This window comes from Chiloscyllium plagiosum, chromosome 6 (assembly GCF_004010195.1).
Source record: "Chiloscyllium plagiosum isolate BGI_BamShark_2017 chromosome 6, ASM401019v2, whole genome shotgun sequence".
NCBI lineage: Eukaryota > Metazoa > Chordata > Chondrichthyes > Orectolobiformes > Hemiscylliidae > Chiloscyllium > Chiloscyllium plagiosum.
In genome coordinates, this window is record NC_057715.1 from 95,844,015 (window position 1) to 95,861,544 (window position 17,530).

General features: G+C 41.7%; 1 protein-coding gene across 5 annotated transcripts in view; it reads left to right on the top strand.

The window, feature by feature from the left end:
• The window catches only part of LOC122550843 (F-BAR and double SH3 domains protein 2-like), a 229,516-nt gene that overhangs the window by 139,691 nt on the left and 72,295 nt on the right, over positions 1-17,530 (top strand). For 3 of the 5 annotated variants that reach the window (XM_043692169.1, XM_043692170.1, XM_043692171.1), the window contains exons 9-11: positions 4,421-4,543; positions 7,528-7,623; positions 12,093-12,164. In XM_043692169.1, coding sequence (XP_043548104.1) covers positions 4,421-4,543; positions 7,528-7,623; positions 12,093-12,164 — 291 coding nt within the window. The remainder of the gene's footprint in view (positions 1-4,420; positions 4,544-7,527; positions 7,624-12,092; positions 12,165-17,530) is intronic. The other 2 variants (XM_043692172.1, XM_043692173.1) reach the window with 1 other exon arrangement.

The window sequence follows — 17,530 nt, forward strand, 5'->3', positions numbered from 1 at the left end:
GATGGTGACTGCAGAATTGCCATGAGACAAAACAAAAGCAGGAAATATCAGTTGTTAGACCACAAAGCCAGGAAAGGGAAACTCATCAGGTCACGTTTTCAAATATTGTTGAGTCATCGCGAATAACTAAAAGCTGCATTCATCACTGCAATCACATGGATGATGACAGTGATTTAATTTTTTTGTTATCGCTTAGCAGATAAATGCCTGCTGCTCTTATAATTTTCTGATTTTAGAGATGCTCATCTTATGGGAATAATAACAAGACCAAAGCACTTGTAAAAATATCAGAAAATGCAACAGCTGAATAGAATCACCAAGAAATCAGTCATAGCTTTGCAGAGGAGGCTGCTAAATTTGCCTGCCAGGAATTACCTTGCGGCTCACCCATATGGCTTGACACCTGCTTTCTGATGGTTGAAGATTAGCAGTGGCAAGAGGGTACCCTAAAGTGCCCACTTAAGGGCCTCAGTTGGCCTCGAGGCAGAAAGGCCATTCTAGACTTTTCCAATGCTGACTTAACTAGGGGAGCCAGAAAGCTGGACTTGTCACCTTACACTTTTCCACACATTTGTCTCCCATCTTGTATCCATGAGGTGCTGTGGACTATCGAAAGCAGTACTTCAATTCTCTTCACAATCTGAAGTCTTACATCCCAGCATATCCCCCCACTCAACCATTGCCATCATGTCAGGGTTCAATAGAGAGAGCATGAGGGCATGCCATAAACAGCACCAGGCATACCTAAAAATGAGGTGTCAATCTGGTGAAGCTACCAACCAGGACACCTTGCATGCCAAACAGCATAACCAGCAAGTGATAGAGCTAAGTGATTCCATAACCAGTGGATCATATCTAAGCTCCGCAGTCCTCCTGTGTCCAATTGCGAATGGAGGTGGACAATTAAAACAACTCACTGGAGGAGGAGGCACCAGAAATATCCCCTTTCTCAAAGATGAGAAGAGCCAAACACCACAATCTGAGGGATAAGGAGTAAAGCATTCACAGCGGTCTTCAGCCAGAAGCATCAAATGGATGATCCAACTCTGCCCCCTTCAGTGATCCCCAGCATCACAGATGTCAACGTTCAGCCAATTTGATTCATTTCATGTGATATCAAGAAGTGATTGGATACTGCAAAGGCAATGAGCACTGACAACATTTTGGCAATAGAACTGAAGACTTGTACTCCAGAACTTGCTGCTCCTCTAACCAAGCTGTTCCAGTACAGTTACAATATGATCTCTACCCGACAATGTCATGGACAACCTAAAATTGCCCATGTATATCCTGTACACAAAAAGCAGGACAAATCCAATTTGGTCTACTTTCGAGCAGCAGTAAAGTGACAGAAGGTGTCATCAACAGTGCTATCAAGCAACACTTGCTCAGTGCTGCCCAGCTTGGGTTCTGCCAGGGTGACTTGGCTCCTGACCTCATTACAGCCTTGGTTGAAACCTGGATAAAAGGGCTGAATTCCAGAGATGAGTTGAGTTTTGGCCCTTGACATCAAAGGGCCCTAGCAAAACTGGATTCAGTGGGAATCTAAGGGAAACTCTCTGCTGGACAGAGTCATACAGAATGGAAGATGGTTGTGGTTGTTGAAGGTCAAGTCATCTCAGCTCCAGGACATTTCTGCCCAAGTTTCTAACCAGCTTCAAATGCTTCATCAATGACCTTCCCTCCATCTTAACATCTGAAGTGAGGATGTTTGCCGATAATGCACAAAATTCAGCACCGTCCAGGACTCCTCAGACACTGAAGCAGTCAATGTTCAAATGCAAAAAGATGTGGACAATATGCATGCTTGGGCGACACATAGCAAATGACATTCGTGACTGAAGTGCCAGGCACTGAATATCGCCAATAAGATTAGATTACATTACAGTGTGGAAACGCCCTTCGGCCCAACAAGTCCACACCGACCCGCCGAACCGCAACCCACCCATACCCCTACATTTACCCCTTACCTAACACTAAGGGCAATTTAGCATGGCCAATTCACCTGACCTGCACATCTTTGTGATTGTGGGAGGAAACCGGAGCATCCGGAGGAAACCCACGCAGACACGGGGAGAACGTGCAAACTCCACACAGTCAGTCGCCTGAGGCGAGAATTGAACCCGGGTCTCTGGCGCTGTGAGGCAGCAGTGCTAACCACTGGGCCACCGTGCCGTCCTCATAAGAGACAATCTAACTACCCACCCTTGTCATTCAATAATGTTAGCACCACTGAATCCCCCGCTGTCGACATCCTTAGGCTTACCATTGGCAAGAAACTCAACTGGACTCACCGAATAAATAAATTGGCTACAAGAGCAAGACAGAGGCTAGGAATACTATGGTGAATAATTCGCCTCCTGGCTCCACAAAGCCTGTCCACCAGTCTACAAGGTTTAAGTCAGCACAGTGATGGAATATTCCCCAGCTGCCTGGATTGGTGCAGCTCCAACCATACTGAAGAAACTTGACCCCATCTGGGACACAACAGCCAGCTTGATTGGCACCACATGCACAAGCACCGCATCCTCCACCACTGACGCTCAGTAGCAGCAGTCACTTTGCAAACCAAGGGCCACATCGATCTAGGAGGGCAAGGCAGTAGATACATGGGAATATAATCACCTGTAAGTTCCCTTCTTGGCCAATAGCCATCTGTCTTTGAAATATATTGCATTTCTTCACTGTCACTAGGCTAAAATCCTGAATTCTCTCCCTGAGGAAACATAGGCTACAATAGTTCAAGAAGGAAGCTCACCACCACTTTAAGGGCAACTAGGAACTGGCAAAAATTGCTGGCCAGCCAGGGACGCCTACTTCCCTCGAATGAATTTTTAAAAACTTAGAACAAACATTAAATTCCACCTACTTTTTGTGCCATTCAAGTACTTATAACGTTGTCCTTCCAGACATGAAAATCCATGCACTGTTTGTAGTGTCCACTCTTCGTTGGTCTGAGTTGTTTCATTTTAAGTACTACTCAACATTTGTCTCATAACTAGTGTACTTTTATGCCAGCAGTACTACTTGAAGTATTTTCTTGAAGTGTATCCACTTGAAGTGTAAAACAAGCTTTTACAGAGAAGTGATAGATTAACATCCAGATCTAACTACATGTTACAGAACAAGATTGAATGTGAGAATTGTAATGTCCAGGCAAGGAGAATGTCTTTGGTACCATCCAGCTGGATTGTCCAGAGGATCTACAGATCTTGTACTCTCTCTGTTTCTCTTTTTAATATTCTCATGTGCTTTTCTGCATTGTCTAAAAATACTTTGAATCTCTCTCTCTCTCTGTTATTCCTAATTCACCTCTGTTCTTATTTAGAAGTTATTTTAAGATAGTGGCAAAAGTACTGAACTTAGTGAACTGAGTACTTCACTGAAAGTTAAGACTATTACGTTACATATAGTCAAAAGGTGCAATAACAGCCAAATGGAAGCATAATTCAAAAGCAAGTTGCAATCTGTGCAGGAATAAATTGTGCACGTTGTTTAGAACTGGACTTCAAAACATGCTTTTAGAAAGTGGTATTAAGTAAAAAATTAAGTTTGGAACATAGCTTCAACTGCTTAGCAACTTCTATAAACTAGTAATTAGTTTCTATCTGTGTCTCTCCTCCACTTGGTAGCATTCTCATCTTTGAGTTCCAGGTTGCCCAGCCCCAGGAGTTAAGCAGGGATATTAAAGCTGACATTCCAGTGTAGCACTGAGAGAGGTACTGCCCAGTCAGAAGTGCTGTCCTTCAAATAAGATATTAGATTGAGACCCCCTTCTATCAGTTTAAATGTATGTAGTGCATCTCCCAGCATTGTTTTGAAAAAGAGTAGTGGAACTATGCTGACAAATGTTGAACACTAAAGATTGAATATCTGATCATTATCGCATTGCTGTTTGTGAGAGTTCTTGTGTGCAAAGGCAGTGTCTACTCCCACCCCACTCCTTACCCCTACTAGGCCCTGATCTCTCTCCTTTCCAAGTCCTGCTTTCTCCTCCCCCGGGTCTTGATACCCACCCCCTCCCAGGTCATAGGCATGTCCCCAAAACCACTTGTACTTGTATCCTTGGTTTAAAACACTGCATAGTGCTCATGTGCTGGTGTCAACAATCACTGCCGTGTGAGAATTAGCTGTAGTGTTTTCCACATTAAACCAGTGGTTACACTTCAAAAGTACTTCATTGGCTGCAATATTCTGAGACTTCCAGTGATTGTGAAAAGTGCTATATAAATGTAAGTATCTTTTTCTTTCTTTCGCCAAAATAAATTGACATAATGTCATAAATCAAGCAGGAAATACAATTTGAAATCTGAAGCAACATTTAGATTTATGCAGAAACAAATCTTTCATTAAAGCTTTTCTCCTATAAAAACGTTTTGTCTTTAGAATACCATTAAGAATTTTTTTAATACTCCTACAGGCTCTGGATGGGAATTTCTATGACCATCTTAAAGAATACTTGATGGTTTTCAACAGAACAGAGCTTGAGGCCTGTCAGTCTGTTCAGAATACATTCCAGTTGCTGGTAGAAGCTTCCAGCAAGGTGAGTCTCTGGCATTGCAAGGATGGGTTTATCATTTTCCATGGAAATGTACCCCATTTATTATTTGATACACTGCTCCAAGTGATGCTGGGATTCAGGAACTTCAATGATAAAATCCTTGATCTGCATCTAATAAATTATCTAAACCTGACAGCATTTTTGTTTGGTAAAAATAAGCTTTTGTATTTTCTGTAAACAAGAAACTGGGTTAAGTTTGTTTTCATACTGTGCCAAAGTTTCTATCAATAGTAGGATTGGAAAAGGAAGTAGTAAACAAAGAAGCACTTATGGGGACATTTCAAATTCTTTAGTCTTCAATAAAGGCAGGTGTGTGTGGTTTTTCTCCTGCAAGTGCTAACATTTGTGCCTTGGAATCATGATGGAAAGTGATCATTATCTCTTTCAGAGAATTCACAAGATTAACTTTTGATGTTTCAAATAAGGAAGGGTCATTGAGGAGCATTTGTATACCTCCTAATGGTCGATTGGAGTATAGGCATGGAAGGAGATAACCACACAGCAATTTTTAAAGTCACAGGTTCTGAGCAGCCTAATCAAAGTAAATGTGGGTTTTGTCTAGGCTAACTCCAGGAGATGTTGATTCACATCTGTTTTGAGTGACTGGAATCAGCTCTTAGATTGTGTAAGGTGACCAGTCCTCTTTCCTGTTTACGATAATAGCTGTACAATATCTTAACCACTGTACCATATCTAAAATTTATCATGTGAGAGTGTGAGGAGAACAGAAGATGACAAATCTTGAGTATTTTACTGAATCAAAGGAAGTAATGAACAGAAAGTCTTGTTATTTAATTTAATGTGAATCAGTTATAAAGGAATTCAAGAGTCGCAATGCGTCATACCTGTATGTCTTCAATGGTATGATTTTCATGGTAAATGAAAATTCCTAATGCAGTTTCAATTAACAAACTAGTGACCTTTCGAGAACTCGCAGTTTTGAAGATTTATTTTCTCCAAATTCATTACTGTAAAGTTCTTGTTCTTACAGTGACCATTGTATTTCACATGATATGATTTAATGGATGATTTCACTAATAGGTTGAAGGCAAAGCCTCAATGTTCAATTGCTGTGATTTTGATTCATTCCACAAAGTTGCCTCACACCACTGGCTCCAAAAGGTCTGCCCTCTGGATGCTACATTTTCACCCTGGTCTCTCCAAGACCTCATGAGGCCTCACCTTCCTCCTCCCTGCCCTCCTATACTTATCTTGATTTGGATTTCAATGTTTATAGTCTGGAGACTGCTTGTAACGCCAACATTGAGCTTCACTACTGCTGGTATCAGGATAAGAAAATCCAATCTTTGGAATCTAAACTACTTCAATTTGGCCTTGCCTGATGACCAACAATGATCTGAAAGCAATTAATCTAAATTGTACTTGATCAAGTTTGTGAAATAAGTATTTTAATGTTTTATTTCATAAAACATACCTCGTACTTTACTAAATCCAAATGGGTATGGCAAACAACCAGCATAGCCATCTACTGCCAGACCTGGCTGGACCAATTAGAGCACTATGCAGTCTTATTGTCTGCTACAGCGGCTGGCAGTTCCAGAAACCGCCTAGAATGCAAAGATAACCCCTTCTTTCTTTTTTCTATAGTAAGACATATTCGTAAACCCCTCTTCTCTGCTCATCCTTCAGCTCTGACAATGTGTGTGGATTTCATGAGCTACAATGTCACTAAAATTGAAATAATTCAATCAGCAGGCTCTGTCTTGTCCCTTCTTTCCAGCTGGGACAAACCTCAACTAATGTTCCCCACTGCCCTAACCCTGAACTCTCTCTTAACTCTGAATCTGCTCTTTCCAGCCCTCGGTCCTTGAGGCCTTTTTCCTGCACACTCTGCTATTCCCATTAGACTGCTGACTACCAACTTTCCTCTGCTGATCCAACTGTTAAACAACATGGTTAACTGTTTGCTATCTTCATGTGTTGTCCCAATTCTTTAAGTTTGCCATCATCGCTCCACTTCTTGACCCCAATTTCCTACAAACTGCAGTCCTATATCCCACTTTCCTCCCAGAGTCCTTGAATATATTGTCATCCTCCAAGTTATTTCTGCGAATTCACTATTTGAATCTCATAAATCAGGTTTCTGCCTCTGCTGAAGTACTGAAACAGCTCTCAAAGTTGTGTGTAACATCCCATGTGACAATGACAAAGCCAAATTATCATTACTCATTTTTTTCAACCTGTTCTGCAGCATTTGGTAGAATTAACCACAGCATCCTCCTCTAATTTCTCTCCACTCTTGTCCAGCTGGATGGGACTGCTCTCACCTCAATCCATTCTTGACAAGTCCTATTCAGTTCTTACCATTTGTTGTTTGACTGAGATTGGGCCCCAGAATTTCTCTCATTCATCTCACCTAACCCCACAACACACTAAAATATCTGTCCTCATCTAATTTTGACCTCTTCAGTACCCTGAATTTGTCAACTATTGATGACTGGGGTTTCAACTGTCAAGACCCCAAGTTCTGGAATTCCCTCCCTTTACTTCTGTATACGAGCCCTCCAAAATTCCTCTATTAAGACAATCCTTAAAGTGTACTACTTTGACCAAGCTTTTGGTCATCTGACCTAACATTTCATCATATTTGATTTTATAATACTATTGTGAAATGCATTGGGATAGTTCAGGTGCTGTACAAATATAACTTGTTGCCAATTTTGGTTGATGAGTTGGGTTGAATCTTTAAGGGAAAGTAGAGCTAAAAACGAAATATACTACCAGGGAGAAAGAACTACAAATGCAAGTTTGACAGCAATAAATTATATGCCATACATTCGTGTAATATATCTTTGGTGACAAGTGGTTCTAATATAGACGTATGAAATAATCTAATGTAATTAGACGAGTATTGCAATAGAGAAAATGGTGCTTGTATGTTCTTTAAAAGATAGCATAATATTGATAGCTGAATTCTTTGGATTTTGTTGTGACTTTATTTTTAGGGATTGCAAGATTACAATCTACAGCTTTTTCTGCAAGAAAATCCAGTATTCCTAAAACCCCAGCCATTCCAGTTCCAGCCGAGCGATAATGATATGGTATGTGACTATTATGTTTGACAATTATATATTTATAATGGCAAGAATATATACTGCAGCATGCCCTTCTTCCTCCCCATTTCACAGTGATGAAAATTACTATTTCTGTCTTATTTTCAAACAGAGGGGCAAATTTATTTCTGGAAAAGCTATCTAGGACAATTTCAGTCGTGGAACTTCTGATGCTTTGAAGATGAAACTAATGCTAGCTTCAAACTTTAAATTATTGATAAGTTAATTATTATATCATGTCCAGAGTAAGACTAAACACTTGTCACCTGCGACACATATCCAACATGTCTCTTTATAGGCCTATTAAGGGCAATTAAAGGAGACCAGCTGGAATATTCTTGTTGATCTTCTGGTCCTCTCTACCAGAGTTAGTAGGCGACAGAACAGAAGGACTAATTCTTCAGTCAAGCTCATCCTGCATGGTACTTGAACTACCATAGGCCACCCTGTAAAGGGATACCCTCCCCACAATGGTGGCACGACTGCAAAAATAATTTCTTAATATGCATATTAAAGGGCTGAATGGAGATAGGTCATATTTATTTTGAAGTGAGAAACAAAAAAAGAAATGGCTAGAAAAACTCAGCAGGTCTGGCAGCAGCTGTAGAGAGAAAGTAGAGGTTTTTTTTCTCCACAATGCTGCTAAACTGATGAATCTTTCCAGCAAGTTCTGTTTTTGTTTCTGATTTCCAGCATCCACAATTCTTCAGTTTTTTCATTTTGGAGTGCCCTGTTCTTTGCTTGTCTTTCATTGAAGCCGGTTGTTCATTTCAAATTGAAGGCTTCATGTCGGCCTTAACTTAAAAACCTGTCCATTATCCTTAATTGCATGATCTCCCTCTGTCCATTAATCTTCCACCCTGGAGAAAGTCTATTATCTATACTGTGCTGGCTTCTGACATGCATTTCAGGCTGGTAGCAGAGCCCAGAAACTGGCAAAGAAAATCCTGCCCTTTGAAGTGAACTCTCTGGTAACACAAATTACAAAACTTCATTTTTGAAGCTAGTAAAATTAAATTGATGCAATGGGCATTTAACATTCGGGAGACTTGGAGATAGCTGCTTGTCAATTTCTTCATTTAAAAAAAAAGAGCCATTTTACCAGATAACATTAAGTTGTAAAAGCAAAATATTGCAGATGCTGGAGAGATGAAATAAAGAAAATTCTAGCAAAACTCACTCGGTCTGGCAGCATCTCTGGAGAGAAACAGCATATTTCACTAAAATTCTTTGGAAGATTAGTTATATTGACCTCAAAATATTAAGTTTATTTCCCATTTTTCCTTTGGCCTTTGAAAGAACAGTCAAAAATGCTTTGGCTCCTCCTCTTCATGTATCTGCATGATTAGCTACTTAATAAACCAGTTTCTGCCTCCAATTTAGAGGGATTGATTCAGATCCTTACAACTAAAACCAGGTCACCCCTCTAGATTGTCAATGATTTTTAAATCCGAGCTCTGATTATTGACTCACTTACTAGAGGGCATAGTGTTTTCTGTATCAGCTCCATTAAGATCTCACTCAACACCTTGACAGCTGTTGTTCTTCGTGACCCAAAATGAACAGGGTTCACTTTCCTAACCCCTCATTTCCTGAAATTCCTCAGATCTGATAAACACCACCTCCTTTGAACCCTTTCTAAGTGGCATTGTCTTTTCTCTGATGTGATGCACACAGTTGTTCACGCTTGGGCCTAACCATGAATATTCTAAGTTCAAACATAATCTTTTCACTTTTATGTTCTATTCTTTGACTTACTAACCCAGCATACCATGATTTATAGCCACTTGTTCAACTTGCCATGCCATCTTTTAATGATTTGTGTATATTAACGACATGGTCTCCCTGCTTATATGCACTTTTCAAAATATTGCTACTTAACACTCCTGTTTAAGAAGGGAGGGAGGCAGAAGACAGGAAATTAAAGGCCGATTAGCCTGACCTCGGTCATTAGTAAGATTTTCAAGTCCATTATTAAGGATGAGATTGCGTGGAGTATTTGGAAGTGTGTGGTAAAATAGGGCTGAATCAGCCTGGTTTTGTCAAGGGGAGGTCACGTTTGAAATCTGTTAGAATTCCGAAAGGAAATTAAGAGCCAGTTCAACGAAATAGAGCCAGTTAATGCAATCTATTGGATTTCCAAAAGGCCTTTGAGGTGCCATGTGGGAGGCTACTAAATAAGATAAGCATCCATTGTGTTAGGGTCACGGTATTGACATGGTTAGAGGATTGGCTACCTGGCAAAAGGCAGAGACTGGGGATAAAGGTGCCTTTTTTGGGATGGCACATGATGACTAGTGGAAGTCCACAGAGATCAGTGTTAGCCACAACAATTCATGTTATACAACTGAGGACGTTGTTAAGTTTGCAGATAACACAAAGGTAGGTGGAGGACAGACAGTGTTCAGAAGTGGGGAGACCGCAGAAGTTCTTGGACAGGCTAGGAGACCGCATCGGGAGCAACGGATACAATAAATGATATTGGTAGATGTGCAGGTAAAACTTTGATGGATGTGGAAGGCTCCTTTAGGGCCTTGGATGGAGGTGAGGGAGGAGGTGTGGGCGCAGGTTTTGCAATTCCTGCGGTGGCAGGGGAAGGTGCCAGGATGGGAGGGTGGGTTGTAGGGGGACGTGGACCTGACCAGGTCGTCACGGAGGGAACGGTTTTTGCGGAATGCGGAAAGGGCTGGGAAGGGAAATATATCCCTGGTGATGGGTTCTTTTTGGAGGTGGCGGAAATGTCGGCAGATGATTTGGTTTATGCGAAGGTTGGTAGGGTGGAAGGTGAGCACCAGGGGCGTTCTGTCCTTGTTACGGTTGGAGGGGTGGGGTCTGAGGGCGGAGGTGCGGGATGTGGACGAGATGCGTTGGAGAGCATTTTTAACCACGTGGGAAGGGAAATTGCGGTCTCTAAAGAGGGAGGCCATCTGATGTGTTCTGTGGTGGAACCGGTCCTCCTGGGAGCAGATACGGCGGAGGCGGAGGAATTGGGAATACGGGATGGCATTTTTGCAAGAGGTAGGGTAGGAAGAGGTCTAATCCAGGTAGCTGTGGGAGTCGGTGGGTTTGTAAAAAATGTCAGTGTAAAGTCAGTAATCATTAATGGAGATGGAGAGGTCCAGGAAGGGGAGGGATGTGTCAGAGATGGTCCAGGTAAATTTAAGGTCAGGGTGGATTGTGTTGGTGAAGTTGATGAATTGCTCAACCTCCTCGCGAGAGCACGAGGTGGCGCCAATGCAGTCATCAATGTAGTGGAGGAAGAGGTGGGGAGTGGTGCCGGTGTGATTACAGAAGATCGACTGTTCTACATAGCCAACAAAGAGACAGGCATAGCTGGGGCCCATACGTGTGCCCATGGCTACCCCTTTGGTCTGGAGGCAGTGGGAGGATTCGAAGGAGAAATTGTTAAGGGTGAGGACCAGTTCGGCCAAATGAATGAGAGTGTCAGTGGAAGGGTACTGTTGGGGACGTCGGGAGAGGAAAAAACGGAGGGCTTGGAGGCCCTGGTCATGGCGGATGGAGGTGTAGAGGGATTGTATATCCATGGTGAAGATGAGGCGTTGGCGGCCGGGGAATCGGAAGTCTTGGAGGAGGTGGAGGGCGTGGGTGGTGTCTCAAACGTGTGTGGGGAATTCCTGGACTAGGGGGGATAGGACAGTGTTGAGGTAGGTAGAAATGAGTTCAGTGGGATAGGAGCATGCTGAGACAATGGGTCGGCCAGGGTGGTGAGGCTTGTGGATCTTGGGAAGGAGGTAGAACCGGGCAGTGCGGGGTTCCCGGACTATGAGGTTGGAAGCTGTGGGTGGGAGATCTCCTCAGGTGATGAGGTTCTGTATGGTCGGGAGATGATGGTTTTTGCCCGAAACGTTGATTTTACTGCTCCTTAGATGCTGCCTGAACTGCTGTGCTCTTCCAGCACCACTAATTCAGAATTCTTTTTTAACTTAGCAATCTTCTTTCCATATCAATTTTAAATCTATTGCTAGAAAATACTTCAACAATCAAGTATTTTTGGTAAATTTATTAACACGCAAGTATATTTCTTTGTCAGATGCTTGGGTTTGTTTGCTATGGCTATACCATATTTGTGCGTCAGGTTTGCAAAACTTAAGAATATTATTTAAACCAAAGTTAGCTAAGTCCCTTTTCATCCTTGGAAATGTATGAAAGTATGTTCTCTTTGTATATGGCTGTTTTAACGCAAACTCAATTTTATTGTTGCGGTTGCTAAAATGTTTTTTTATTGTAGATACTTTCCTGACCTCTTGCTTTGAAAGCTTATTTTTCCTTTGTTGACTAGTGATTATGTTGTTCTGTGTATGATGTGCATGTGTGCTGATAAGTGTTAAATGCTATTTAAGTAATCCATAAGCTACTTGTAGATCATCTTTTTTCTCTAACCATTGTATGTCCAAGCTAACATGTTCATTTTGAAAATTAATGTTTTTGTTGCTCAGAGTTTTAATACAGTGCAGCTTGTGGACATAGATCTCTCACCAGTCAGCACTTTGCGAATGACTTTAACGGAGGTACACGCATCTTTGTGTACTTAGTGTTTTTTGGTGGTGGTTTGGTGTGCATGTGCTTTTTTAAAAAAGGTGCATCTTTGAATAGGCATGAGTAACAGCTCTTTTTGTATTACCGAATCACTATTGCATACATGGTGACTTTATAAATTGATGTTATGATTTTTGGCTCACTTAAAATCCTTTTGCTTCTACAGCATGAAATCAGGGCTCTTAAATTCAAATTTAACTCCCCCCACCTTGTCTCGGTCCCTGCAACCGCAAGAAATGTAAAACTTGCGCCCACACCTCCCCCCTTACTTCCCTCCAAGGCTCCAAGGGATACTCTCATATCCGCCACAAATTCACCACCTCCCCACACATCATTTATTGCATCCGCTGCACCCGATGTGGCCTACTTGCGGAACGTTTCAGAGAACACCTCTGGGACACCCAGACCAACCAACCCAACCACCCCGTGGCTCAACACTTCAACTCCCCCTCCCACTCCACCAAGGACATGCAGGTCCTTGGACTCCTCCATCGCCAGACCATAGCAACACGACGGTTGGAGGAAGAGTGCCTCATCTTCTGCCTAGGAACCCTCCAACCACAAGGAATGAACTCTGATTTCTCCAGTTTCCTCATTTCCCCTCCCCCCACCTTGTCTCAGTCAAATCCCTTGAACTCAGCACCGCCTTCCTAACCTGCAATCTTCTTCCTGACCTCTCCGCCCCCACCACTCCGACCTATCACCCTCACCTTGACCTCCTTCCACCTATCGCATTTCCAACGCCCCTCCCCAAGTCCCTCCTCCCTACCTTTTATCTTAGCCTGCTGGACACACTTTCCTCATTCCTGAAGAAGGGCTTATGCCCGAAACGTCGATTCTCCTGTTCCTTGGATGCTGCCTGACTTGCTACGCTTTTCCAGCAACAGATTTTCAGCTCTGATCTCCAGCATCTGCAGTCCTCACTTTCTCCTCTTAAATTCAAATGAAAAGCATTTCTGTCTTGAATCCTTGAATTGATAAATTGCTTGAATAAAGTTGGCATTGTCTGGGATCTAAGTATGTCACAAGATTGTTGGATGTTAAATTTTGAAAATTAGCTATAATTTATTTATCCTTGTATTTACCAACATCATGTTTCCCATGATTGTTTACTGCACATGCTCACTGTTGACTTTTTCCTAATGTGCAAAATATTGAGCCAGTTTCTAAAAATTAAACAAGTTCTACTTTGTTTAATGCTTTATTTTTCTTACCTAATACAACTTTTAATGAAAGAGTATATTATTGTCGTCAGTCGTTCCTCATTCCTTGTTAAAATATATTTGAGATATGTTTTCTGTTTGTGCGCATAAGACCATTAGATATAGGAACAGAATTAGGGCATTTGGCTCATCAAATGTGGGCGGCACGGTGGCCCAGTGGTTAGCACTGCTGCCTCACAGCGCCTGTAGACCCGGGTTCAATTCCCGACTCATGCGACTGACTGTGTGGAGTTTGCACATTCTCCCCGTGTCTGCGTGGGTTTCCTCCGGGTGCTCCGGTTTCCTCCCACAGTCCAAAGATGTGCGGGTCAGGTGAATTGGCCATGCTAAATTGCCCGTAGTGTTAGGTTAAAGGTGTAAAGGTAGGGGTATGGGTGGGTTGCGCTTCGGCAGGTCGGTGTGGACTTGTTGGGCCGAAGGGCCTGTTTCCACACTGTAAGTAATCTAATCTAATCTAATCTAAATCTGCTTTGGCATTCAATCATGGTTGATTTGTTTCTGAACTCCATTCTCCAGCTTTTTCCCCATAATCTTTGGCACCTTTGCCAATCAAGAACTATTTATACCTTACATGCACTCAACAACTTGGCCTCCACAACCCTCTGTGGCAATGAGTCTCACTCACTGGCTGAACAAATTCCTCCTCATCTCAGTGGTAAAGGATCCTCCCATTAGTCTGAAGCTGTACCTTCAGTCCGGATCTCTCCTACTTGTGGAAGCATCTTTGCCTAATGCACTCTATCCAGGCCTCTCAGTATTCTGTTAGTTTAAATGAGATCCCCCATCATCCTTCTAAACTCTTATCAGGTGCAGACCCAAAGTCCTCAACTGCTCGACATATGACCAGCCCTTCATCCCAGGGTCATTTTTGTAAACCTGCTATGGACCCTACCTAATGTCAGCACATCCTTCCTTAGATACAGGGCCCAAAACACACACTGTATTCCAAATGCATTCTAATCAGAGTCTTATACAGCCTCATTATATATCTCTACTTTTATATTCTAGCCCTCTTGAAGTGAATGCCAACATCGTATTTGCCATCCGTACTGCCAACTGGACCTGCATATTAACCTTAAGAGAAATCTGATCTAGGACTCCAAGCACCTTAGTGCTTCAGATTTCCAAGGTCTTTCCCCACTTATAAATAGCCTACTACTGTATTCTTCCTGCAAAAGTGTATGACATCACATTTTCCCACATTATATTCCATTGGCCACTTTGCCCACTCTCCTAGCCTGTCCAAGTCCTTCTGCGATCCCTCCCTGCTTCCTCAACACTGCCTGTGATTCCAGCTTCTCTCCCTCCAACTGTAGGGTTTATTCTGCAATATTATGATCACTGTCCCCCAAGGGATTTCTTCACCTTGTGCCCCGTGATCAAGTATACTTCATTACATATCATTGCATCCAGAATTGTCTGTTCTGTAGTGAGTCTACCATAAGGTGCTCCAAAACACCATCTTGTTGACATTCTATGCATCATCTTGATCTGGTACCACCTAATTTTCCCAGTACACCTGCATCTTGAAGTCCCCTATGATTATTGTAAAAGTGCCTTTCTTACATGTCTTTTCGATCTCTGATTTATTTTCTTCTTGTATCCTGACTACTGCTCGGCTGCTACGCAACACCCATTTTTTTTCTTGACAGTTCCTCAACTCTACTCGCCCAGATTCTACACCTTCTGTCTTTATATTACTTATTGTTGTTGATTTAATTTAATTTCTTACTGACTAGGCAACCCTGGCGCCCTCTGCCTGCCTGCTTTTTTGATTGGGCATAAATCCTCAGGTATTTGGTTTCTAGCCTTGACCCCCTTGCATCCAGGTCTCTGTGATAATCACAACATCATACTTGCCAATTTCAATCTACAAGTTCATTTACCTTGTTTCATATACTGCATGCATTTAAATACAAAACCCTCAGTCCTGTGTTGACCAGCCACCCTCTGGATATCAAGAAGTGCAGCCTTTATTAGTACTGGAATGTTATTCTATCACAATCTTGTGACATACAACATGGTTCTTTTTCACCTTGTTATTTGCATGCACATGTAATCTAGCAGGATGCTAAATTGAACTAGACATTTTTTAACAACTGGTCAAATTTTTTTTTCCTAATGTACACCCAGTTATAGGAAGACATCATTTAAATGTTTCTTGATTGGCTAACTCAAATTGCCTAATGATTTTCCATTTATAAAGACTGTAAGTGTACAGTTAAAGGATTAAGCACAAGATCATTATTAACTTAGTTATAATGCTTCTTGGCCAACCTGGTGAGTTTGATGGATTACTTCATTTTTGATGTCCTCCTGTCAACTCAAAATTAAGAAGCTTGTTTTTATATTTTTTGATTCCTCATCTAACCTATTCATTTCCCATGAAATAGCAGCATTGGAGCCTAATTCACTTGAAGCATCCTGTTAAATTTTTGTCAGACCATTTGATGCATGGAGAATAAGTGTGGAATGAAAGTGGTGAACAGCATATTCTGCTGCTCTAGTATTTTTTAAGAGGCGGCTTTGGTGTACTTGTAGTATCACTAGACTAGTAACATAGAACATGGTTCCAACCCTGCCATTCAATTCATGCACCCAATTAGAAACCTGGAAACTGAAATATTCCACGCTCACTGGTTGTTGTTTGTTTATGCTAGAAGTAACATCTTCAAAAAATAACTCCAATAATATGGTGTGTTTTGTCAAACATGATTTCCTTTTCATAAATTCATATTGACTCCACTTAATGTCACTATTCTTTTTCTAAATATCTAGTTATCACATCATTTATAATTGTTAAATTTTCCATGCAGTGTGCATCAGTGTTTGCCAATTTGATTTTTGCTACATGGTTGCATACATTAAACATCAGTCTGTCTGAAATTTCCATTTATAGATAATGGCATCAAACAAAATGAGCTAGTTATCTCCAGTTCTTGCACATTTTTCCATTTGACTTCGATAATTAGTAGCTTTAATCTGCCAGCTTCTCTTCCATTGTCTTTTTGGAGGACAACTTTTCATTCAGATGCCACCCTTTCTTGGAAACTGGTGTCATCAATTACATGCTGAAGATAAATCGTTTAATCACTTTTAAGCACCGTGTAAATGCCAAAGATGCATGTCGAAACTATAAATCCAGCAATTTGCAGCAGGAGGCTAACAAGTGGGTATAACGTAATTATATTTCAAACAATATTGATCCAGAAGTGTCAAATGGTTAACCTATCTCTGCCTCCACTGGAGGTCTCCAGCATCATCGATGCCAGTCTTTGGCCAATTTGACTTGCTGCATGAAATATCAAGAAACAGCTTGAGGCACTGGATACTGCAAGTACTATAGGCCCTCAAAACATACCAACAATAGCACTGAAGGCCGGTTTTCCAGAAACTTCCTACACTCCAAGCCAACCTGTTCTACTAAAGGTACATTTACCTGACAATGTGGAAAATTGCACAAGTATGTCCTGTGCGCAAAGGCAGGACAGATCTGACCTGGCCAGTTGTCACTCCGTCAGCCTACTCTCGATCATCAGTAAAGTGATTTGCTTAACGTCACCCTTCTCACTAACACTTGGTTTGGGTTCTGGCAGAGCCGCTCAACTTCTGACTTTATTACAACCTTGGTTCAAATGTGAACAATGAGCTGAATTCCAGAGAATGACTGTTCCAAATGTCACTGCTGTGTTTGAGTCTGGCATCAAAGAACCACAGCAAATCTGGAGTCAGTGGGAATCAGGGGAATCTCTCCACTGGTTGAAGTCATATCTAGCACAAAGGAAAACTCTTATGGTTGTTGGGTATCAGCCATCTTAACTTCAGGACATCTCTGTAGGAGTTTTTCACGGTAGTTTCCTAGGCCCAACTATCTTCATCTGCTTCATCGCTCCAACTGAAGATCAGAGGTGTGGAAATTTCCTGATGATTATACAAGTTTCAACAATTCAGAACTTCCCAGACACTAAAACAACCCATGTCTATATGCTGCAAGACCTGGACAGTGTCCACATTTGGGCTGACATAGGAAAAGTAATATTGTATCATGTAAATGCCAGGCAAAGGCCACCTTCAACAAGAGAGATTCTAGCCATTATCCCTTGACATTGAATGTG